This window comes from Hemitrygon akajei, chromosome 31 (genome assembly GCF_048418815.1).
Source record: "Hemitrygon akajei chromosome 31, sHemAka1.3, whole genome shotgun sequence".
In the NCBI taxonomy this organism is placed as follows: domain Eukaryota; kingdom Metazoa; phylum Chordata; class Chondrichthyes; order Myliobatiformes; family Dasyatidae; genus Hemitrygon; species Hemitrygon akajei.
Genome location: NC_133154.1, coordinates 13004965 through 13030889, shown reverse-complemented (window position 1 = coordinate 13030889; position 25925 = coordinate 13004965). Strand labels below are relative to the sequence as shown.

At 46.8% G+C, this 25925-nt stretch overlaps 1 protein-coding gene across 2 annotated transcripts in view; it reads right to left on the bottom strand.

Annotated features, from left to right (window-relative positions):
* Positions 1-21279, bottom strand: part of LOC140719343 (leukocyte antigen CD37-like) — a 69855-nt gene extending 48576 nt beyond the window's left edge. Inside the window, exon 1 of one of the 2 annotated variants that reach the window (XM_073033916.1) lies at positions 21241-21279. In XM_073033916.1, coding sequence (XP_072890017.1) covers positions 21241-21272 — 32 coding nt within the window. In that variant the 5' untranslated portion in view covers positions 21273-21279. The other variant, XM_073033918.1, reaches the window with a different exon arrangement.
* Positions 21280-25925: the final 4646 nt, after the last annotated feature.

Genomic DNA, 25925 nt, shown 5'->3' with positions numbered 1-25925 from the left:
ATAAGAAACGGAATTTATAAAGTGAAACACTTTGTAGTTATAGCAGAGACTGAGACACATGAGAGCAGGCTGAAAAAATGGAGGCAACGAAAGCTGCGTTCGCACGTGTCCGACTGATCCGGCCCGCATGAAGCTGCACTTTGCTCAATCCGGCCCGTGACCTAAAATGAGTTTGACACCCCTGCTGTAAATGAATCTCAAGGTTGTATATCACAATGTACAGCATAGGTGCTTCAATAATAACATTTTACTTTGACATTGCCTGGGTTGTGGGTAGGCAACACAGAGACAAGGGAGATGCCCAGGTCCTAGGTGGGGTGGGACGTAGAGTATGTTTGGGGTTAGAAGGTACATGACAGGGACAAGGCCGTTAAGGAAGTGCAGGGGGCCACAGTTTGATGAAGAAACAAAGGAAAATACAGATTTAATTTCACACCAAGCCACAAGCAAGATTGTTAATATTTCGTCTAGCAATTTTGATTCCCACATTTGAGTCCTCCAGACCAGCATGCCTCATGATGTGTTTAGCATATAAATTAAATAAGTAGGGTGACATTATACGGCCTTGTCATGCTCCTTTCCCAATCTTGAACCAGTTTGTTGTTCTGTGTTCAGTTCTAACTGTTGCTTCTCGATCTTCGTACAAGTTTCTCATTAGGCAGATCAGATGTCGAGGTATCCCCGTTTCTTTAAGGACTTGCCATAGTTTATTATGGTCCACACTGTCGAATGCTTTAGAGTAGTCAATAAAACATAGGTAAACACTTTTCTGGAATTCCCTCGATTTCCCCATTATCCAGCATCGGTTAGCAATTTGGTCTCTGGTGCCTCTGCCTCTTCTAAAAACAGCTTGTACATCTGGCAGTTCTCGTTCCATATACTGCTGGAGTTTTGCTTCAATGATCTTTAGCACTGCCTTGCTAGTATGTGAAATCAGTGAAACTGTTTGGTAATTTGAACATTCCTTTACATTTCCCTTCTTGGGAATTGGGATATCAACTGATCTTTTCCAGTCTAAAGGCCATTGTTGGATTTTCCAGATCTGCTGGCAAATTGCACGCAACACTTTCACAGCATCAGCTTTTAAATTTTTTAACAATTCAGCTGGAATCCTGTCTCGTCCTCCAGCCTTATTATGTTTTCTATCGCCCACTCCACTTCACTTTCCAGAACGGCTGGCTCTAGATCGACGAGGGAGACTTTGCAGCTGTCTTCGCTGTTGCGATCTTTCCTCGTACAATTCTTTTGATGTCTTCTGCTTCTGTAAGGTCCTTGCCTTCTTTGTCTTTTACTATACTCATTTTTGCATGAAATGTTCCTTTGATTTCTCTAATCTTCTTGAATCTCTTGTTTTTCCAATTCTGTTGGCTTCTTCACAGTGTTCCAAACTGAAGTCCACAAAGAGGGTCCATCATAAACCTTTAGTTCGGTGCAGAGCAGAGCAATGAGCTGAACTATCCTGTCCCTTGCTTTGGGCCTTGACTCTGCCCGTTTCAATATGACCCAGCACCTAAATCATCGTCCAAACACATTGCGTTCAATTGCTTCGGTATGCTCTGGGGCCTGGACTCCGCTGCTTCGCTTCATCCTAACCCAATCTTTCCAATCCGGGCCCACCCCTAAGTTGATCAAACCTTGGGTCTTCCTCGCTGTCAGCGATGAGCCCGCTGCCTTGCCTCGCCACGGTTCTCCCGCATCGAACTGCCTCCAGGTCCGAAGGGAAGTTACAGACGATTGTTTACGGTGATCGTTTGCCAGATAAAGAGTGATTAACAAAGTATTTACTGTTTTCCTTGTTTAATTTAGCCACCAGCCAGAAGTCACTGAGATTCACCAGCACCACCTCAGACCTTTGCTCTACTTGCCACGAGAGCAGCTTTATTAGTCGCGTGTACAGGGAAACACGCAGTGAAAAGCACCGTTTTGCATCAAATCGAGTCAGCGAGGATTGTGTTGGGCAGCTGTCGCTAATGCTGCATCCCGACTCAGTAACCCTAATCCATGTGTCTTTGGAATGTGGGAGGAAACCGGAGCACCCGGAGAAAGTCCACGCGGTCATAGGGAGAGCAAAAGAACTCTTTACAGACTCTTTACTGCAAAGAGTGGCGTTAGCCACTACACTACCGTACCGTGGCCAACTAACCTCAGACAGCACGCCTTTATAATGTTGGATAACAATGGACAACAAAACCCAGGTGGTTACAAGAAGAACATGCAAACTCCACAGGGACAGCAGGGGATGTCAGCATTGAACACTCATTCCTAGAGCAGTGAGGCTTCAATATTTTCCTCTAATTTCCAATGTCCAACCTGATCATTTTTTCCTCAAAAGGCAACTGCTTCATTTCAAAAACAAATGACCCTCTTTGATCTTACTTACTGCCCAGTATGCCACTGGTATTTAGGGCAGCAATGAAGGCCCCCCTCCCCTCCAAAAGGACCACATAAACCTCCAAGAGGACCACAACCTTGTCATAGGGTTTGGAGGCTTGTGTGCCTCAATGACACAGAGTCAGGGCCTTGCGCTTTGGCTCTTGGTAGAGGTGACCCTATGAAAAGACAGAGAGGGAGGACCCAGCGGCGTTTAGGGCAGCAATGAAGGTCCTCCATCTCTGGCGGTGTTCAGGGCTTCCTCCGTCGTGTCAGTAGCTTCCTCTCAGTTTTCACTACCGTCAGTCACACAAGTCCCGGGTGGAGACTCAGGAATACCGTTGCACTCAGATGTAGAAGGATTCTTCATGGCTGTTTCCATTTCAATTTTGTTTGACCAGTCAGGGTCGTTGGCCCTGAGCTGAACCCCCTGAACCTGGAGGACAGGTGGACCACTCTTAGTCTGACCTCTACCCTTTGACCTGTTTGGCATGGGTGACCCTACCAAGAGTCAAAGCATAAAGCCCTGACTCCAGTCAACATAACTCCCCGGATTATTGAGGTTCGCAAGCCTCCAAACTACAACAAGGTTGTAGTCCTCTTCTTTGATCTACCTTCTATCCCACATCCTGTCCCACCAACATCCTGTATAATTGCAGCAAGAACTGCTCTATTTTTACGTTCGGTACACCTTGCAACAATGGCCAACATTTCATTTGCTTTCCGAACTGCTTACAATATCATTCTGTTATAAATTCTCAGACGACATTCTACATCTATGTTCTGGAGTCTCTCTTTCAGGCAATGTTCTGCCTTCGCAATACTCTCTTCCTCACAGTAAAATAGGGCATCAAAGACCTGCAGATGTTGGAACTCTGAGATAAAACATACACTCAGAGTCAATTTATTATGTTGTATGTTAATACAAATGAATAATTAGCCAATCACGTGGTAACAACTCAATGCATAAAAGCATGCGGACATGGTCAAGAGGTTCAGTTGTTGTTCAGACTAAACACCAGAATGGGGAAGAAATGTGATCTAAGTGACTTTGATCGTGGAATGATTGTTGGTGCCAATAGACAATGGACAGTAGGTGCAGAAGTAGGCCATTCGGCCCTTCTAGCCAGCACCGCCATTCACTGTGATCATGGCTGATCGTACACAATCAGTACCCCGTTCCTGCCCTCTCCCCATATCCCTTGACCCCACTATCTATAAGAGCTCTATCTAACTCTCTCTTGAATGCATCCAGAGACTTGGCCTTCACTGCCTTCTGGGGCAGAGCATTCCACATATCCACCACTCTCTGGGTGAAAAAGTCTTTCCGCATCTCTGTTCTAAATGGCCTACCCCTTATTCTTAAACTGTGGCCTCTAGTTCTGGACTCACCCATCAGCAGGAACACGCTTCCTGCCTCCAGCGTGTCCAATCCCTTAATAATCTTATATGTTTCAATGGGGTGCTTTGAGTGGCTCCGAAAGTGCTGATCTCTTGAGATTTTCACACTCAACGGTCTCGAGAGTTTACAGAGAACGGTGCAAAAAGCTAAAAACATCCAGTGAGCGGCAGTTCTGTGGGTGAAAACACCCCCGTTAATGAGAGAGGTCAGATTGGTGTGAATAACTTCGCGTTACAACAGTGGTGTGCAGAAGAGCATCTCTGAACGCACAACACACGTTGAACCTTGAAGCGGACGGGCTACAGCAGCAGAAGATCATGAACCCCCGGGAGGCACCTAGTAAAAGTGGCCGCAGATTGTACATTGCTGGGAAATCTGAGGAAGGGGAAGCTGAGTGGGGCCACCACAAAGACCACAATTTAGGGCTCTACCGCCACTGGGCAGGGAGACGCGGGTTGGGTGAGGAAGCCCCTTCCACAAGTGGCGACTGGCTCAAAGTTCCGGAACTCTCTGCCGGAGCTCTGTGGGTCTGCCCACTCCTCGAGGACGTGCAGCGTCCTTCTGTGCCAGAAGGCAACTCGAGAGCAAACAGGGAAGGGGGCAATTAAATGCCAGCTCAAACCTCTGAAGCCCGCAAACTCCAAATGACTAATAAATAAACCCAACTGGCTGCATCTCTGTTTGGTTTTGGGGTGGGTGTGGCTGAACAGGATCGGAGTACATTGCATGGAGTTGCAAAATTAGTCAGATCCATCACCGGCACCAGTCTCCAAGACTTCTTCAAGGAGCAGTGCCTCCAAAAGGCAGTGTCCATCATTAAGGACCCCCACCACCCGGGACATGCCCTCTTCTCATTGCTACCATCAGGAAAGAGGTACAGAAGCCTGAAGGCACACACACTCAATGATTCAGAAACAGCTTCTTCCCCTCTACCATCCGATTTCTCAACGGACATTGAACCCATGAACACCATCACACTACTGTACTTTCTTTATTTCTGTTTTTGCACTACTTATTTAATTTAACTATTTTATGTATGATACTAAACTGCAATAGATTTTTACATACATTACATTAATATACATTATAATGTATACAATATAATGCATATACGTATATAATACATATACACACACGCTTACTGTAATTCAAGTTTCATTTTCTATATATATCATGTATCACATTGTACTGCTGCTGTAAAGTTAACTAATTTCACAACATATGCCGGTGATATTAAACCCAATTCTGAACATTCCTAGCATTTTCAGGGGCTAATTTTGGATCCCCATTTGAGCAAACTGTTACCCACTCGCTTCATAGGACTCACTTGTAGGCACTCTGCGTCCTCCCTACAATTTGCTTTCTCAACCTAACCTTTGTCCCTTTGGCCTCCTACAGCGCTCCAAAGATCTAAGTGTGTCGGCAGCAGAACTTGGCTGCAATGCGCTCCTGTTAAATGAGTCACCAACGTGATCGATGGAGGCTCCAGGACTGAACCCAAAAGCAGTCAGCTAGTTACAGCTTGCCGGCTTGCGAATGACTCATACACCCTGACAACTGCTTTCTGTGAGCCAAAACCACATTGGTACATTACTGTCAGCTCCTGGGTGGTGATGGCATCTCTACAGTAAGGTCTGCTGTGCTACAGCCGCAGTGACGCAGTTTCGATCCCAGCCCCCCGCCGCCCCGGTGCTGACTGTGCACCGTGTTTTAACTTTCTCCCCATGACTACACGGGTTTCCCCCCAGATGCTGATGCGTTCTAAAAAAAAAAGCAGGTTTATCAGCCACTGTAAATTTTCCGTAGTTTGGGTGGGGGGGGCGGTGGAGTGAGTGGGTGGGGGTTGGAATTGATGAGCTCATGAGCCACAGGGGGGCTACAGGGGAAAAAAAGTAGGGGAGTGAACTTGTCCTAGACTCGGTATGATTTTGTGCTCCAGCTGGGGGTTGTGGTAGAGGCTGACGTCACAGAGATGTTTAGAAGACTCTGAGCTAGCACACGGATGTAAAAAAAGATGGAGGGTTATGTGCTGTGTTGAGAGAGGCCTCTGTCCAGGGCCGATCATGGATGTTGCGTCCTCGCTGTCTGGATATATGGAGAGCAAGTGTGGCAAGCTCCCCCTCTCCACACGTCTGATGAATCCAACGGAGCGGCAGAGACTGACACAGTTTGGCTCCAACAGTGTCGCAGGATTTGCCAGTCAGTGTTAAACTCAATGTAGGGACTCCAGCTCCCGACCCTTCCCCATGACAGGGTATAGCCGCAAGGCAGCGGAGTTTCCTTCTCCTAGATGAGCTGGCATATGCCCCATCTGCCAGAAGCGAGTGGTTTTAAGGTGCCGGTAACCCACCTTTGCTCCTTCTCCTGTCAGTGGAAATGGTTCCACCAAGGGCTAATTGGAAGGGGAAGGGTTAATTGGATCGTGCAGTAGGTTTACAGTGAACATTGTGGGCCAATGGGCCTGTACTGTGCTGTGAGCTATGTTGTATATCGGTGTCATAAGAAAAAGAATGAGAATATAACTGACTGTGCTGTCTGTGGCACCTTACGAAATGCTTTCTCGGAAATGAGAATGCACATTTACACAACCTCACTCCACTAGCTCTAACCTTGAAGCAGTCCACCAAATTTTCCTTACATAAAACCACACTCTCTGCCGAAACACTCTTTTAAGTAATCTACTATCACTTCCTCTATAACAGAAATGTGATCGCTTAATATTTCCTGCTTTCTATCTCCTTCCATTTTTCTCATTAGTTTGACGATGCATCAGCAATTTCAGGAAGCCACTGGGGAGATCTGGAAGAGCAAAGTGCTAGTGCATATTCCCACTCTGATCCTTGATCCTCTGATCCTCAGGCAATGGAGACAGAGACATAAGAGGATCATTGAGGACATGCAGCATAGATACAATCCAACCAGATACACCAGGAAATTAGGCCATTCAGCCCATCGATTCTGTGCCAACCATCAATATATTAACCTCAAATTTATTTATTTTTAAACACATTTTTTTCTACCCACATTCCCATCAATTCCTTCCAGAAGCCACTACTTACTTACAAGAGGGGAAAATCGAGGTGGCTAATTGATCTACCAACCGACACGTCTCTATAAAACCATAAAGTATAGGAGCAGAATTAGGCCAGTTCTGCTCCGCCATTCGATCTAGGCTGATCGCTTTTTCATGCCCCATTCTCCTGCCCTCTCCTTGTGTCCTTTAACCCATTTGCCATTCAAGAACCTGTCAACTGTTGCCTCAAATCCACGGCCTCCACTGCCCACTGTAGTAACAAATGCCACATTTTCAGAAAAAGAAGAAGTTCCTGCTTATCTCAGCTCTAAAGGGACGTCCCTTTATTGTGAGGCTATGCCATTGGATCCTAGACTCTCCTACTAGTGGAAACATCCTCTCCGCATCCACTCTACCCAGGTCTTTCAATATCCAGTAGGTTTCCATATCACCATCCCCATTCTTCTGAACTCTATCCAGTGCAGACCCAGAGACATCAAGCGCTCCTCATACATTAAGCCTCTCGTTCCTGGGGAGCATCCTTGTGAACGTCCTCCAAGGCCAGCATATCTTTCCTTAAACACTGGGCTTAAAATTGCTCACCATATTCCAAATGCAGCCTGACCAACGCCTCACCAACACACCTTTGCCTTTATGTTCCGGTCCCCTTGACTATAAATGCTAATGTTGCATTTTTATTATCGTCTAAACGTGCAAATTAACCTTAAGGGAATCCCATACAACACGAGAGGAAACCAGAGCATTCAGAAGGATCTCATGTGGTTGCAGGAAGCATGCACATGCTGGATGCAGATAGGACAGGAGGTCAGACTTGAAGCTGGGTCACTCCACCACCATATTCCAAAGTTATTCTCAAAAATCTAAAAGGTGGAAATAAGAATTCTGACAGATTTTTAGGGGGGGAAAGGGCTAATAAAGTGTTGGTCGTTTACAAAACTGGATTGAGGAATTAATAATTAGGTAACAGATGGAAAGTGAATTAAAAGGTTTATTTTGCATCAGTCTTTACAATAGAGGACACTTCTGTTTTGCAAGTCCAAAGTATTAAGCTAATTAAAAGGAAAAGATGGGTCCAAAATGTGATTCTAACTTCATTTGTTACTTTAAGTAAGGCGTGCACATATCATGATGTATGCAATTCACATATTTTTACATATAATCCGTAATGAATTTTTTTAAACAAATAAAGAATGGCTTAATCCACACACACACACACACACACACACACACACACACACACACACACACACACACACACACACACACACACACACACACACACACACACACACACACACACACACACACACACACACACACACAATCACTCAAATATCACCTAAATATTAAATACAAACACTCCTCCCTGCTTAGCTATAAACTCCAACTCTATATAGAATGCACCTCATCTATAGACACAGTCTATATAATACAATTACTATACAGGCAACCACATCATAGTAATTTTTTAAAATTGTTCCATTCAGGCCTAAAGATCTAATTGCTGTGGAAGACTTCTTACTCTTGTGAGATAACTTCTTTCCTGACAAAGGAAGTTCACTCTGCTTGGCAGGTTAGACTCATGGTGGTTGAAGGCGTTGACTCTGAGATGGCAGGAAGTGGTTCTGACAGCTCTGGGCACTTTTCTTCTTCCTTTTTCTTCTTCAAGTTTATGCATCTTCATCTTGGGAAGGTGCATTTAATTCACTGGCGTATTAATGCTTCTACTGCTCCCTTTATGATCTGATCTCTCCTCTTAGTTTACACATCCACAGCATCATCTGACGAATCCTCTGTTTTCGAATCTCCATTGACTTCTCTCGTTTTGGCCTTCCGTTCATCCAGCTGGGCTTTAGGCTTTGCATCTACTTTTACAAGCAGCTTTTTGTCTCCTGCTTGAAGTTCCTTAACACACACACAGAGTAGATTCTGGTTTTTGAAACTCAAAAGCCAAATGTTTTCAACTTTCCAGAAGCTCCTTGAACTCTCTTCCAGCTTAAAACCAAACCGCATTTCACAAGTACCAATTTCGCAAGTAACTGCCTGATTAGCACATCAGAAGCTTTCTCAGATACGTTGCCTACAAAAACCATTGCCTACCGCTGCCTTTGTCAGTTTCACAATCCCTCTGAGCAGCATGGTCCTTCTTTGGTCCAACCAGCGACTCAGAGATTAGCACTAAAAGCTGTTTGTCCACTGCTGGGAAATAGTTCACGGTGTTTGGAATGGAGACCTTTGTGGCATCATCCAGTGCCTTTCTTAATTCACTTTCAGTTGACTCTATTGCAGGGGATGTGGCTTGCCAGTGGTGGATGGATCTCCAATCAAGTTGCCAATCTGCAGTTGTTTGATGTATGTGAGCGCCTGACATAACAGTAACACTATTTGTTTGGCCAGGCAGGTTTCCGTTTAGACATTGCAATTTTGTTCAAGCTCACTTTCATTCCTGACTGCAACTCAATTGCATCTCTGTCTGCGGTTTCCATTGATACGGCAATTTCAACTGTTCTTTTAAATGTGAATTGTGCTTCGGGTAGGATCTGTTTTTCAATGCTTGCTTTCAGATTCCACAAATGAAACAACCTCAGCTAATCATTAAGCCCATCTTGGAGCTGACAATGCTCAGACAATCACTGCAATTCAGTCACATACACTGAAATGAACTCCCCTTCCTTCTGATTCCACTCAGGAAACCTAAAGTGCACTACAATCAACGGCTTTGGTTCTAAGTGTTCCTGCATGACTTTCACATTATCAGCAAAGCTCGTTTCTGCTGGTTTGGTTGGAGCAGTCAAACTCCTAAGTAGACCGTACGTTTTCCCATCCAATGCACTCAGCAAAATTGGTATTTGTTTCTCTTTGGCTATTCCATTTGCTTTAAAATATTGCTCCATCCATTCAGTATATAAAATCCAGTCATCTGTTATGTCATCAAATGCATCCACCTTTTTTTGCTTTTTTTATTAGCATTATCTCCCAGTACTCACTGTTTATGACCGTGTGAGTTCTTCCATTTTCTGCCTTTTTTTAAAACTCCACTGTCTCTGCACATGCTGTGTTTTTTCTTAAAATACTCTACCACTTTTCGCTGAGCTTTAACAGGTCAGTAACCATCTCAGGTTAGCTTTTAAAATACCTCACTGCCACTGTTTTATATTGTCACTCCAAAACATTAAACCAATTAAAAGGAATAGATGGGAGTACAAAATGTGATTCTAACTTCATCTTTAAGCGAAGAGCACACGTATCATATGGTAGTATCATGACATATACACATTTTTACATATAACCTGTAATGATTTAAACCAATAAAGAATGCTTAATCAACATATTTACCATAGTACTCAAATATTACCAAAATATTACATACACAACAGACACCAGTAACATCATAGGAATATCTGCAAACTGGAGACGGGAAGGGAGGGAGAACCTCAGGAAAATCACAGTTAGAATGGAAGCAGTACTGAGCAAACTAAGGGAAGACAGATCCCAGGGCTCTGAGAGTTTTAAAAGTTTCTAGTCGGATCGATGATCAAGTCAAGTCAAGTCACTTTTTTTGCCATTGCGACCATAACTGCTGGTACAATACATAGTAAAATGACTCAACGTTTTTCAGGACTATGACACAGTACAAAAACTAGACTGACCACATTAAAAAACAACACAGAAAAAAAACTACACTAGATTACAGACCTATCCAGGACTGCATAGAGTGCACAAAACAGTGCAGGCATTACAATAAATAATGAACAGGACAATAGGGCAGTAGGGTGTCAGTCCAGGTTCTGGGTATTGAGGAGTCTGATAGCTTGGGGGAAGAAACTGTTGCATAGTCTGGTCGTGAGGGCCCGAATGCTTCGGTGCCTTTTCCCAGACGGCAGGAGGGAGAAGAGTTTGTATGATTGGTCTTAATGATGGATTGGTCTTAACTTTCCAAAATCCTCTCAATTCAGGGAATGTTCCATTAATTTGGAAAATAGCAAACATAACACCTTTATTCAATAGGGGAAGGAAGCTGAAAGCAGGAAACTGCAAGCTTGTAACACTTAACATTTGTCACAGGGAAACCGTTAGTATCTACTATTGAAATCAGCACAGCAAAGCACTTGGAAAACTACTAAGTCATCAGGGTTATCACACACACACACACACACACACAGACACAGACACACACACACACACACACACACACACACACACACACACACACACACACACACACACACACACACACACACACACACACACACACACACACACACACACACACACACACACACACACACACTCACTCCTTGGAGGAATTCGGCAGGCCAAGAGGCATCTATGAAAAAGAGTAAACGGTCGACGTTTCAGGCTGAGACCCTTCATCTGGACTGGAAAAAAGATGAGGAGTCAGAGTAAGAAAGATAGAAGATAAGGAGTCATCAGGGTTTTGTGATACAGATTAACTCAACGTATTGGAGACCGTTGAAGTGGTAGTATTGGGAGTGTTGATGTCCAGAGAGATCTTAGGGTGCAAGCCCACTGCTCCCTGAAAGAGGCAACACAAGTAGTGAGGTAAAGAGGTCATACAGCATACTCGAATTAATTAGTTGGAATATTGAGTGGTGGGGTGAAGATACGTCTCTACCAAAGGAGGTGGAAGGTGCTCCTTCCCTCCACTGGCCTGCAGGTCACCCTTGGGCAAGGAGTAGCTCCTGCTTACAGCCCCCACCCCAATCAGACTCACGTGAAGCCATGGGAACAGGTAGTAGATGGTCGTATGAGCAGTTGGTCCATATCACAAGTCCTGGTTATGCGACCACTGACAATCTCTGAAGAGTATTGACAATGGCTGGGGTCACCCATCTTGTATAGACACCGCCCAGAAGGCGGCAATGGCAAACCACTTCGGTAGAAAAAATCTGCCAAGAATAATCACGGTGGCGGAAAGGTAATGGTCACCCATGCCATATGAAGTGGCGCATGACGACAACGATGACCCAGTGTAAAAGCTGGGAAGACACTTTGCAGTTGTATACCACATTGGTTAGGCCACATTTAAAGCAACATCTCCCGTGTTGGTCACCACGGTACAGGAAGGATGTGGAAGCTTTGGAGAGGGTGCAGAAGAGATTCACCAGGATTTGCCTGGATTAGAGAGCATCAGCCTTAAGGAGAGGTTGGCCAAACTTGGACTGTTTTCTCCAAAGTGTTAGAGGAACAATTGGATAGACATTGATGAAATTATGAAATCCGTGGATGGAGTAGCCATTCAAGCCATAATTTTCAAATACAAGAGGGCTTAGGTTTAAGGTCAGAGGAGGAAATTTAAAAGGAGATGAAGAAACCTTCTGCACATTGAGATTGGTGGGAGCCTGGAAGACAAAGATAGGACAAGTGCTGGAACGTTTAAGCGATGTTTAGACAGACAATGGACAGGCAGGGAATGGAGAGATACGGAACATGTGTGGGCAGTTGCGATTAGTTCAGGCTAGCACCATTTTGGGCAGAAGACTCTGTTCCTGTTTGTACTGTTCTATGTTTCATATGTAAGTAACGTGCACTGTGGATAAAGGGAAAGTGGTTGATATCATAAATTTGGATTTCCAAAAAATATTTGATAAGGCGCTGTACTGAATACCATTGCAGAAGATTAAATTTCACAACGTAGGAATTTATACTGGGTAGGAGATTGGTCAGATGACAGACGACACAGCGACACGTTTCAATTTACTATTTGTCCGGGCAAGATGTACAGTGTTGTGCCGCAGTGCTCCAGCCTCGGATTTTTACAGTTTATACAGCAGTGGGCAAAAGTTTTAGGCATGTATGTCAGGGGTGATTGATAAGTTTGTGGCCTAATGTAGAAGGAGTCAATTTTAGAAAACCTAGCACAATTATTTTTCAACATAGTCCCTCCTACATTTACACACTTAGTCCAGCGGCCGTGGAGCATACAGATATTAGACCTCCAGAAAGTGTCCACAGCAGGGCTGATTGATAAGTTCGTGGCCTAAGGTAGAAGGAGATGAGTTATACAGTTCTCGTTACATCCACATGCAGGACAACTCTTCGAGTGATTGTGCAGAAAGTTTGAAGTCAATAACTCAACTCCTTCTACCTTAGGCCACAAACTTATCAATCACCCCCCTACGGCTTCTGCACAGCACTGTAGTAATTTTATGTATCGCACTGTACAGCTGTCGCAAATAAAAAATAAATTTCATGACATGTGAGACTGCTGATAAACCTGATTTTGATATGGGGTCTCTATTGTGGACTGAGAGTGGGAAAGGGGCAGGGAGAAGGAAGTCCTGGTTGGGAAGAGGGGAAGGGAGAGGGGAGGGAGCAGAAAGCACCAGAGAGACATTCTATAATGATCAAAAAAACAATTGTTTCGAATCAAATGACCTTGCCTGGTGTCTCAGGGCTGGGTGTGTCTGTACCCACTCCTCATGCACCCCAACTGCCCCACTACTTCTTGTCTGCATCTGCCATGCTCCACTCTGCCCCACTCCACTCTGCCCCACACCACTCTGCCCCACTCCACTCTGTCCCGCTCCACTCTGCCCCACTCCACTCTGCCCCACACCACTCTGCCCCGCTCCACTCTGTCCCGCTCCACTCTGCCGCGCTCCACTCTGCCCCACACCACTCTGCCCCACACCACTCTGCCCCGCTCCACTCTGCCCCACACCACTCTGCCCCACACCACTCTGCCTCACTCCACTCTGCCCCACACCACTCTGCCCCGCTCCACTCTGCCCCACACCACTCTGCCCCACACCACTCTGCCTCACTCCACTCTGCCACACACCACTCTGCCCCGCTCCACTCTGCCCCGCTCCACTCTGCCCCACACCACTCTGCCCCACTCCACTCTGCCCCACTCCACTCTGCCCCACACCACTCTGTCCCGCTCCACTCTGCCCCACACCACTCTGCCCCGCTCCACTCTGCCCCACACCACTCTGCCTCACTCCACTCTGCCCCACACCACTCTGCCCCACACCACTCTGCCTCACTCCACTCTGCCCCACACCACTCTGCCTCGCTCCACTCTGCCCCACTCCACTCTGCCCCACACCACTCTGCCCCACACCACTCTGCCCCGCTCCACTCTGCCCCACACCACTCTGCCCCACACCACTCTGCCCCACTCCACTCTGCCCCACTCCACTCTGCCCCACACCACTCTGTCCCGCTCCACTCTGCCCCACTCCACTCTGCCCCACTCCACTCTGCCCCACACCACTCTGCCTCGCTCCACTCTGCCCCACACCACTCTGCCTCACTCCACTCTGCCCCACTCCACTCTGTCCCGCTCCACTCTGCCCCGCTCCACTCTGCCCCACACCACTCTGCCCCACACCACTCTGCCCCGCTCCACTCTGCCCCACACCACTCTGCCCCACACCACTCTGCCCCACTCCACTCTGCCCCACTCCACTCTGCCCCACACCACTCTGCCCTGCTCCACTCTGCCCCACACCACTCTGCCTCACTCCACTCTGCCCCACACCACTCTGCCTCGCTCCACTCTGCCCCACTCCACTCTGCCCCACACCACTCTGCCCCACTCCACTCTGCCCCGCTCCACTCTGCCGCACTCCACTCTCAAAATTCCCAACAACCTTTGCTCCTGCCAGGTTTTCAATCTCTGTCTCCCTCCACATTGACAGATACAGTACAGTACAAAAGTCTTAGGCACCATAGCTATACACATTTGCCAAAGGCTTTTGCACAGTACTGTATAAATGAAGGAACTGAAAAATTTTTGTTTGCTAAATTTTGTTAATGATAAACACTTTTTGAAAAGGACACAAGGAAGTTACAAGGTCAAAGTAAATTATCAAAGTACAATATGCCACCATATACTACCTTGAGATTATTTTCTTACAGGAATTTACAGGAAAATAAAGAAATACAATATAATTTACAAAAATTTATACATAAACAAAAACTGATAAACAACTGATGTGCGTAAGACAAACTATGCAAATGAAACTAAATAAATAATACCAGGAACATGAATTGTAGAGACCTTGAAATTTAGTCTGTGGGTTGTGGAATCAGTTCAGAGTTGAGGTGAAAGAAGTTAACCACAATGGTTCAGGAGCCTGATAACTGTTCCTGAACCTGGTGCTGTGGGACCTAAGGCTCCTGTACTTCCTGGAAAGAGAGCTGTTCCTCTCTGAACAGTTAACAGTTAAGGAATATAGGCAGCAGACAGTTTTCTGGGAGATGGAGTATAATGGATGAATAGGGTCTTCAATAAGGGTGAAAAGTTTCTAGGGTTGGTGGAAAGGGTGCAAGACACTCACTGGCCAACAATTGTCCATATACTTGACGTAAAATAGATCTAGAATCTCTTTTTCAGGCCTCTGGCTGAATGCCCAGGACACGCCCTCACCTTCCCTATCTACATATGTTTCCCAGACACACCTCCTTATCTTCCTTACCTTAAAGGAAAATGTTTCAAAGTTTCAAAGTCTGTTTATTATCAAAGTGTGTACATGAAACCATGAACCACCTTGAGATTCATTTTCTTGCCTGCATTTACAAGAAAATAAAGGAATAGAACATAGAATAGTACAGCACATTACAGGCCCTTCAGCCCACAATGTTGTGCTGACACTCAAACCCTGCTTCCCATATAACCCCCCACCTTAAATTCCTCCATATCCCTGTCTAGTATTCTCTTAAACTTCACTAGTGTATCTGCCTCCACCACTGACTCAGGCAGTACATTCCACGCACCAACCACTCTCTGAGTGAAAAACCTTTCTCTAATATCCCCCTTGAACTTCCCTCCCCTTACCTTAAAGCAAGAATACAACTGAATTTATGGGAAAATAAACTATATGTACTTTAAAACTGACAACCAATGTGTAAAAGACAAATTGTGCAATCAAATACTGTACACAAACATGGGTTGTAGAGTCATTGAAAATCAATAGTTATGGATTAAGTTCAGGGTTGAGGTGAGTGAAGTTATCCATGCTGATTCAGGAGCCTGACGGTTGTAGGGTAAACCCGGTGGTGTGGGACCTGAGGCTCCCGTGCGTTCTGCCCGAGAAGAGAGCCTGGCCTGGATGGTGGGAACCCTTGATGATGGATGCTGCTTTCTAGTGGCAGTGCTCCTTGTAAAAATACGCCGGATACTGGGGAGGGCTTTGCCTGCGATGGACTGGGCTGTATCCACCACGTTTTGCAGGCTTTCCCGTTCTTGGTGTTTCCATACCAGTCCGGGTTCACTCCACTGTGCACCTATAGAAGTTTGTCAAAGTTTTAGGTGACATGCTAAATCTACGCAAACTGCTAGTAAAGTAGCTGAGTGTGAGCTCGCGAAACAGCTCCTCCTTTTGTTTCCAGACGTGTTACACATTACGTTTCAGATAACCAGCCACGTATCCCACCTTCGCCTTCTTCGTGTTGGCACCTGCGTGCTGGTCCCAGGTCGGATGCTCTGATATGGTAACACCAAGGAAATTACAGTTACTGGCCCTCTCTACCTCCAATCCCGTAATGTGGACTAGCTCGCGGACCCTCGGCTTCTTCTGCTGCGGTCAATAATCACCTGTATGGTCTCGCTGACGTCGAACGAGAGGCTGCTATGAATACTCGGCGGGTCAGGCAGCAGGTGTGGAGGGGAAAGCTGGCAACATTTCCAGTTCCTGATATCAGAACTGGGAAAAGGTTAAAAAAAAGAAACAAGTTTCAAATTGCTGCGAGGAGGTGGGAGGGCGGAGAGATTAAAGGGGAAGGTTTACGGGAGGATAAAGAGCTGTTAGTTTCATGTGGAGTTGGTGTGGGCTGCAGCAACGTAATAATGGGGAAGACAAACATGAAATAGCCAGAGAAAGAAAGATAAGGCTGAAAATATGGGATACGTGGCTGGTTATCTGAAATTAGTGTGTAACGCATCTGGAAACAAAGCAAAATACCATTTCTTGAGCACACTCAGCTACTTTGGAACACTGGAGACGGTCCAGGACAGAGGTCAGATTGGAAATGGGAAACAATAGACAACGGGATCTTATGAGAAACCAAGCAGCTGGAGGAACTCAGAGAGAGTCGATGTGTTGGGTTGAGACTGGGTGTGGGGATGGACACTCAGACGGACAGGCAGTAAAAGCTTAGGGTCACCTTAACAGACTGAATGTAGATGTTCTTTGGACGAGACAGCGGTCGGTGCTACCTCTGGGTGGCACTGTACTGGGGTGGGTGGGGTTAGTGCAATGGCTTCACAGTGCTGGCGGTAAAACTCGAGGTTCGGTTCCCTCCGCTGTCTGGCAGGGGTTAATGCGTTCCACCAGTGAACGTTCACGTTTCCACCCACATTCCAAAAAGACACACAGTGAGAGTTAGTGAGCTGCGGGCATGGTATGTTGGCGCTGTCAGCGTGCTGACATTTGCAGGCTGCTGAGCACAGTTCTTGCTGATTTAATTTGCCACAAGACGAGGCATTTCTCTGTATGCTTCAACGTACAAAGAAAGCTAACATTTTTTTTTTAAAAATCTCTGATTCACAACTCCGGAGGCCTTATTTCCACTGTGGCCCAAGATCTTCTCTGCTTAACCATGTAGGCACACAAGCAGAATCAGGCCATTTGGCCCATCCAGTCTGTTCTGCCATTCCATCATGGCCGATTTATTATCTCTCTCAACCCCATCCTATATGATAACCAGCTGCTGTAAGTTACCCATTAGCCTGGGCTAGTGACGAGAGAATTAACTGGGGATTTGATGGGCACGTAAGTTACAGGTCTACAAGGGAAAGGGAAATGGGTTTGATCAGTTTGCTCAGCAGGGAACCAATAGGCCGAATGGTCTCCTTCTCGGCAGTAGTAAGTAAGCCGGCTCTACGAGGTGGTCTCCCAACCTGAGTTCGGTCTTTGTGGCCTCAAGACAGGTGAGCAGCCGTTGTGGCTGCACAAGAAGGCAAATGGGGACGGAAGGTGGCTTCTGGTTTCTGCCCCCTTCCTTTCCAGTTCTGACGGAGGGTCTCGGCCCAAAACATCGACTGCTCATTCCCCTCAATAGACGCCGCCCGACCTGCTGAGTTCACGTAGCAGTGTGTGTGGCTTGAGATTTCCAGCATCTGCAGAGTTTGTTGAACTTGTTTATTTTGTGATATTTATTGTTATCGCATAAACTGTTTACTCTGGGAGCTTCACGGAAGCAAACAATTTCAGTGTAATTGACAAAAATCTAGTGTGCACTCAAGTGGATGGCCTCAGATTCTCCACGTTATGCTCAGCAGCCACTTTATTTGGGACCTCCTGTACCTAATAAAGTGGCCACAGAGTGCGTATTCATGGTCTTCTGCTGCTCAAAGGATCGAAGTGTTGCACGTTCAGAGATGCTCCTCTGCACACCACTGTTGTAAGCACATGTCACCTTCCTGTTCGCCTGAAACCGCCCGGCCATTCCCCTCCGATCTCTCTCATCAGCAAGGCGCTTTTGCCCACAAATCAATACTCCCCAATGCCATTAGGCTTTACAATTCAACCGCCAGGACTTAAGAACTTTTTAAAAGCTATTATTAATGCTTTTTGAGAGAGTGATTTAGATGCATATCATATTTTTACTGAGTTAAGTATTGTATGTAATTAGTTTTGCTACAACAAGTGTATGGGACATTGGAAAAAAGGTTGAATTTCCCCATGGGGATGAATAAAGTATCTATCTATCTATCTAAATCTTTTTGGATCTTCGCAACATTTTCTGTGAACTCTAGAGAACGTTGTGTGTGAAAACTCCAGATCAGCAGTTCCTGAGAAACTCAATCCGCCCCGTGTGGTGTCAACAGTCGTTTCATTGTCCAAGCCACTTAGTTCCCCATTTCCCCCCCAACTCTGATGTTTGGTCTGAACAGCAACTGAACCTCGTGACCGAGTCTGCATGCTTTTACGCACTGAGTTGCTCCCACGTGATTGGCTGACTAGATACTTGCATTAACAAGCAGGTGTACGGGTGTACCTAATAAAGTGGCCACTGAGTGTACAGCCCATTTGCCATGTTCTCACCCATTCAGACAGTCTGTCTGTCCCCTCTTAGAGAAACACGAGCTGGAGTAACACTCAAGCGCTTAATACACCTGTTCCCACCAGCTTCAAAAGGGTGACAATCACACAGAGCCTTAGAGAAGCAGGGCAAGCTGCCTCAATAACAATGACACTCACACTCACTGTGATGGAGAACTTTGAGAAGGTGGTCATGGCCAGGATCAACTCCCTAAACAAGGACCTAGACCCTGTGCAATCTGCCTGTCGCCACGGATGGTCTTCAGAGGTTGCAGTCTCACAGTCTCTCCACCAGGACAATAGCAATACACACACACGGCTGCTATTAATGATTACAGCTAAGTGTTCAATACAATCATACCCTCAGTTCCGATCAACAAGCTCCAAAATCTGGGCCCCCGTACCTCCCTCAGCAACTGGGTCCTTGACCTCCTCACTGGGAGACCACTGCCAGGTAACATCTCCTCGCCGACAACCAACACCGATACACCTCAGGGGTGTGCGCTTATCCCACTGCTCTACTCTCCCTACACCTATGACGCAGAATCTCAGATGGGAACGAGGAGGCGTACACGAGTGAGATAGATCAGCTGGTTGTGTGGCGTCTCAGCAAACAACCTTGCGCTCAATGTCAGTAAGCCCAAAGAAAGGATTGTGGACTTTAGGAAGGGGATGCCAAGGAAACACACACCCGCCCTCTTTGAGGGATCAGCAGTGAGCAGTTATAAGTTCCTGGGTGTCAAAATTTCTGAAGTGCTATCCTGGCCCAACATATTTACAAAGAAGGTGTGTGGCAATGGCTAGACTTCATTAGGAGTTTGAGGAGATTTGGAATGTCACCAAAGACTCCAGCGCATTCCTACAGATGCACCGCGGAGAGCATTCTAACTGGTTGTATCACTCTCTGGCATGGAGGGGCCACCGCACAGGATCGGAGAATCCTGTGCAGGGGGTTACGGACCCAGGCAATTCCATCGTGGGCACTCGCCACCCCAGCATCGAGGACACCTTCGAAGGGCGATGCCTCAAGAAAGCAGCATCCATCATCAAGGGCCCCCATCACCCAGCACGGGGCCTCTTCTCACTGCTACCTCAAGGAAGAGGTGCAGGAGCCTTAAGTCCCACAGTCACTGTTTTAGGAACAGCTTCTTTCCCTCCGCCATTAGATTTCTGAACAGACAATGAATCAACTGATGAACACTACAGCACCTCACTATTGGGGCTCTCTTCTGACTCTACATATTATAGGTAAATAGTGCTATATAGCACTTATTACACAACATATTATATATTTTATATATATATGTTATGTGTTATTCTAATATATAGTCCTATGTATTGCACTTTATTGCTGCTGCAAAACAGCAAATTTTGTGACATATGCCAGTGATTAAACTTCATTCTGAACCTGCTTCTGAAGGCTGGAGAGAGGGAAAGAGCGGGAGCTGGTAAAGATGGCTGCTTTTCGTTACTTATACATTATTTGCATGCTAATCATACCTTTTCAATCACACACAGCCAAATCTCCAATCACACCTTCATAATTCCCCTTATCTGATTTAAGATACAAGTTTCGCATTGGCGCATAACTTTCAAACTTAAACGTAAAATTCTATCGCATTATAATCGCTCTTCCCCAAAGGCCTTTTTTATGACAAGATTATCAATGAACCATTTCTTAGTGCACAGGGCACAGGGGTCCCCGACCTTTGACATACCATGGACCAATACCGTCAAGCAAGGGATCCGTGGGCACCAGGTTGAGAACCCACAATCTAAAATACTGTTTCCTCTGATTGGTTTCTTAACATAGTGAAGTAGAAAAGCACCTCGTGTGCATTCGAAGAATTCATCTTCCGCTTAAATGTGTCAATTCTGTGTGGCTGAGGCACTGCCTGTCGCAGGTAGCTCTCGTTTCCCCCGTCAAATGCTACACGCGGCTCTGCATCTACCATATGGCAGTTGCCCCAAATTGTTTTTAAATTCGGCAGCATGTACTCTGACACCATTTTAGCATTAATATCCCCCTTTATCAACGATACGACACCACCCTCTTTCCTTCCCTGTCCAAAATATCAAATATCCTAGAGAGTATTCGGTTCCCACCCACCGATTCCCTCTCCTCCCCATTCTTCCTCGCTAATCCCCGTATCTTTCTCTCTTTCTTCCCTCCTTCTTGATCCTTTCTCTCTCTCCTCTCCTGTATAATTTCTCCTTTTCTTTCTCTACCTGATTCTCTCCTCCTATTCCGCCCTCTTTATTTGGTCTCTCTCTCTCTTTCCCGCCCCAGATTCTTTCCCACGCCTCTCCCGATTTTTCTTCATTTCTCTCTCTCTCTCTCACTACGCCGATCTGACCCCTGGCTTTACCACCTCTGCCCCTCACCTTCCGAAAGAAAAGTTTCTCCGCAAACTCACCGCCGACGTCGCCGGTCACTGCCACTCCCCATTGGTCCACTCCGCACAATCGGGGAGGGGGGGGGGGAGAGGCTCAGCGTTTGATCGACAGCCCGCGCAACCAATCAGCTGAACGGGGGCGGAAGAGCGGGACCCGCAACCAACCATAATATCGAGAGCGCAGCCAGGAGGCGGGATCCAGCCTTCGGGTTGTTGGCAGTCTTGGACAACGAGATCCCCTCCAACCAATAAAACCAGTAACTCCTGAATATTCTGAAACTCATTGGAAATATGATCACCTGAAAGTTTAATGTAGTTTCTCTTTCCACAGAGGCAGACTGATAGTGATCTGCTGAGCATTCCTGATTTGGAAAGGCCTAGCACCTTTGCCCTGCCTGCAAAGAGCAAAATTTCCGGGTAGCCAAACATTTTAACTCCACTCCCCATTCCCATGCAGATCCATGGCTTCCTCTACTGACGTGATGAGGCCACTTTGCTACTGCTGCAGGAGCAACACCTCATATTCCGTCTCAGTAGCCTCCAACCTGACGAAATGAAACATCCATCTCTCGAACTTCCAATAATTTCTCCCCCCTCCCCTCTATTTTTCCATTCCCTATTCTGGTCCCCCCCCCCCGCACCCCTTCTCATCTCCTCACCTGCCTATTGTCTCCCTCTGGTACCCCCCCCCACCTTCCTCCCATAGTCCACTCTCCCCTCCTATCAGATTCCTTCTTCCTCAGCTCATTACCTTTTCCACCTATCACCTCCCAGCTTCTTACTTCATCCCCTCCCTTCCACCCACCAAGCTTCCCCCTCTCCCAGCTTTAGCGAGCACATGCCAGATCGTACTCCTTCGCCCCACTCCTCCCCCCACCCCGCACCTCCTTCGTCTGGGTTCCTCCCCTTCCTCTCCAGTCCTGATGAAGGGTCTTGGCCCAAAATGCCAACTCTATTCCTCTCCATAGATGCTGCCTGAACTGACGAGTTCCTCCGGCATTGTTGTGCGTGATCCTTCCTTCTTCAAACCCATCCCGGTCCTCTTTCGCTTGCACAGTGAGAGCACCTTCCCCAGATGGTCAGCAGGGGTTCAAGAAGACAACCAACTTATCCAGGGAAAATGGAATGGATATTAAATTTTACATCTACCAGCTACACCCTCTCCTGAGAAGAGCTAAAAATATTATGTCGGCTGAAGCTGGGATCGTACTGCGTCCGGACATTAAAAATACCCAATATCAGAAACGTTAGTGGCATAGGAAGTTAACTCTCCACAGCGGTGGCCCGGTGAATCGTTCAATATGCATAAGTAAATGATTTAGCAGGCCACAACGCATCCAGGTCTGGAATGGCTGGTACACCCTAACCAACAGTTTGTACAACTGCAACGTGACATCGCCCGGTACAGAAGGAAGAGGGTCTCTCAGGGGATCTCCTGGTCCACTTGCTCCTGGGCCCGGCCAAGCCGGCCACTCATGGGTCCAGGAGGCAAATAGTCAAGGGCTCTGCGTCGGGGTCGTTGGTTGTCAGTCGTATCCAACAATGACACGAGACGGGAGAGCTTTCAGAGTGGAAAAGCCCATACACCCTCATTAGGATTAGATCGTTAGTATGCAGGCCATGGGAAAACAATCCCTACTGTGCTAATTGATCGCATTACTGGAGATTCAGTGTCACTGGACTCTGTCACTTTGATCTGGCCCATGCTTTCATTAACCCGGTCCAACGCCACTTGCCTTCTACTCTTGGGATCTATGACTGATTTGGGTGGTGGGGTAGAGATACGTCTCTACCAAAGGAGGTGTAAGGTGCTTCTTCCCTCCACTAGCCTGCAGCTCACCCTTGGGCAAGGTGTAGCACCTGCTTAGCCCCCCCCCCCCCCCCCCCAGTCATGGTCATGTGAAGCCACGGGAGCAGGTGGTGGATGGTCGTACGAGCAGCCGGTGCAGATCACAAGTCCTGGTTATGTGACCACTAACGCCAGGCAGACAATCTCTGAAGAGTATTGATAATGGCTGGGGTCACCCGTCCTGTAAAGACACTGCCCAGAGAAAGGCAATGGCAAACCACTTCTGTAGAGAAATTTGCCAAGAACAATCATGGTCAAAGACTATGATCGCCCCCATCACACGACACAGCACATAATGATGAGGATGATTAATAACATCTAACTTATTTATAGTGGGAGAGGAGTTCCAGGAATTGCTGTAAATTTTTACATGCAAGGTAAGAATTGAAATAGACAGGGGGCTTTCTAGGGTGGGGTTAGGGTCTGAGCCAACAGCCTGCCCAGATGTCCTTGGGGAAGGAGCACACAGTGTCTATGGGTACAATGAGTGATTTCTGGGAACTGTGGGCCCCTCAGGGCTTCAAATGTGGTTTAGATAGTAATGATCATATTTTAATTTGAAGCTGTATGTAGTTTATGAAGTCCAGATGATTGTACAGTGTTTGAAGTTTGAATAAACTTCTGTTTTTAAAAAAAAAAGGAAATGAAAGCTCGATAAGGAGCAGGGAGGGTGGGGAAAGGGTGTGGGGTAAAACCAGAGTGAGTAAGGGGGATCAGCTGTAAATCGGGGAGCAGGTGGAACATGAGATCACAGACCAACGGAAAAAACAAAAGCGAGCGGGGGCTGTGGAGTGCAGAGCAGAAAGGTGTGCCCAGCAGGTTAGACAAGACACGTCCTCCATTCCCGGAGGGAAAGCTGAGGAAAGGAACAACAAAGCAATGCCAGTTTGGATCTGGAATGCAGTGTGGAGGCAGGCTGTTAGTGGGCTAAAGGGAGGGGACAGGAAAGAATTGGCAGGGCCGTCTGGAAAGAGTGGAACCAACTGGATTAGTTGTGGCATTGGAAGGAAGCCTCTTCAGGGAATCCTTTCCCAGGAATCACTTGCAGGAAGAACTCGGCGGGTCAGGCAGCATCTGCGGAGGCAAAGGGATTGCCGGTATTTTGGGTGAAGGCTCTACGGCGAGAGCCTGCTTTGGGACCCTTCATCAGAATCCTGCATTCGGACCCTTCATCAGAATCCTGAATTGGGACCCTTCATCAGAAACCTGCATTGGGACCCTTCATCAGAATCCTGCATTGGGTCCCTTCATCAGAATCCTGCATTGGGACCCTTCATCAGAATCCTGAATTGGGACCCTCCATCAGAATCCTGAATTGGGACCCTTCATCAGAATCCTGCATTGGGACCCTTCATCAGAATCCTGAATTGGGACCCTCCATCAGAATCCTGAATTGGGATCCTTCATCAGAATCCTGAATTGGGACCCTTCATCAGAATCCTGAATTGGGACCCTTCATCAGAATCCTGCATTGGGACCCTCCATCAGAATCTTGAATTGGGACCCTTCATCAGAATCCTGAATTGGGACCCTTCATCAGAATCCTGCATTGGGACCCTCCATCAGAATCCTGAATTGGGACCCTTCATCAGAATCCTGAATTGGGACCCTTCATCAGAATCCTGCATTGGGACCCTTCATCAGAATCCTGCATTGGGACCCTTCATCAGAATCCTGAATTGGAACCCTTCATCAGAATCCTGAATTGGGACCCTTCATCAGAATCCTGAATTGGGACCCTTCATCAGAATCCTGCTTTGGGACCCTTCATCAGAATCCTGCATTAGGACCCTTCATCAGAATCCTGCATTGGGACCCTTCATCAGAATCCTGAATTGGGACCCTTCATCAGAATCCTGCATTGGGACCCTTCATCAGAATCCTGCATTGGGGCCCTTCATCAGAATCCTGAATTGGGACCCTTCATCAGAATCCTGCATTGGGACCCTTCATCAGAATCCTGAATTGGGACCCTTCATCAGAATCCTGAATTGGGACCCTGCTGAGTTTCTCCGCCAGTTTGCTCTCAGCTCCAGATTCCAGTACCCGCGGTTTCCTGTGTCTGCGAACCGCCAGCTGAATCTTTGTGCTGTATTCTCTTTGTCACAAGTCCGTGCTTGGGCAGGGAGATCAGACTTTTAGCTAATATTCTAGGAGAAGTCTCACTAAGGCCCTTTAAGATCCAATAAGACATCCCTGCTCTTGCACTGAAATCCTTGTACAGAAAGAACATGGATTACTACAGCAATGTACAGCACAATGTTGTGCTGAGCTTTGAACCTACACTAAGGTCATTCTAAACCTTCTCTCCCCTTCATAGCCTTTCACTTCTCTATCATCCCTGTGCCTACCTAAGAGTGTCTTAAATGTCCCCACAGTATCTGCCTCTACCACCAACCCCGGTAGGGTGTTCCACGCACCCACCAGTCTCTGTGTAAAAAATCTTGCCTCTGGCATTCCCCCTGTACATTCCTCCAGTTGTCTTAAAATTATGCTCCCTCATAGTTGCTATTTCCATCCCATGAAAAAGTCTCTGGCTATCCATTCACCTTAGTCTCTTACCTTGTACGTTCCTATCAAGCCACCTCTCATCCTCCTTTGCTCCAAAGACCCCAGCTTGCTCAACTATCCTCACAAGACCATAAGACATAGGAGCAGAATTAGGCCATTCAGCCCATCGAGTCTGCTCTGCCATTCCATCATGGCTGATCCCGGATCCCACTCAATCCCATACACCTCCCTTCTCAATAGACAATAGGTGCAGGAGTAGGCCATTCGGCCCTTCGAGCCAGCACTGCCATTCAATGTGATCATGGCTGATCATCCACAATCAGTACCCCGTTCCTGCCTTCTCCCC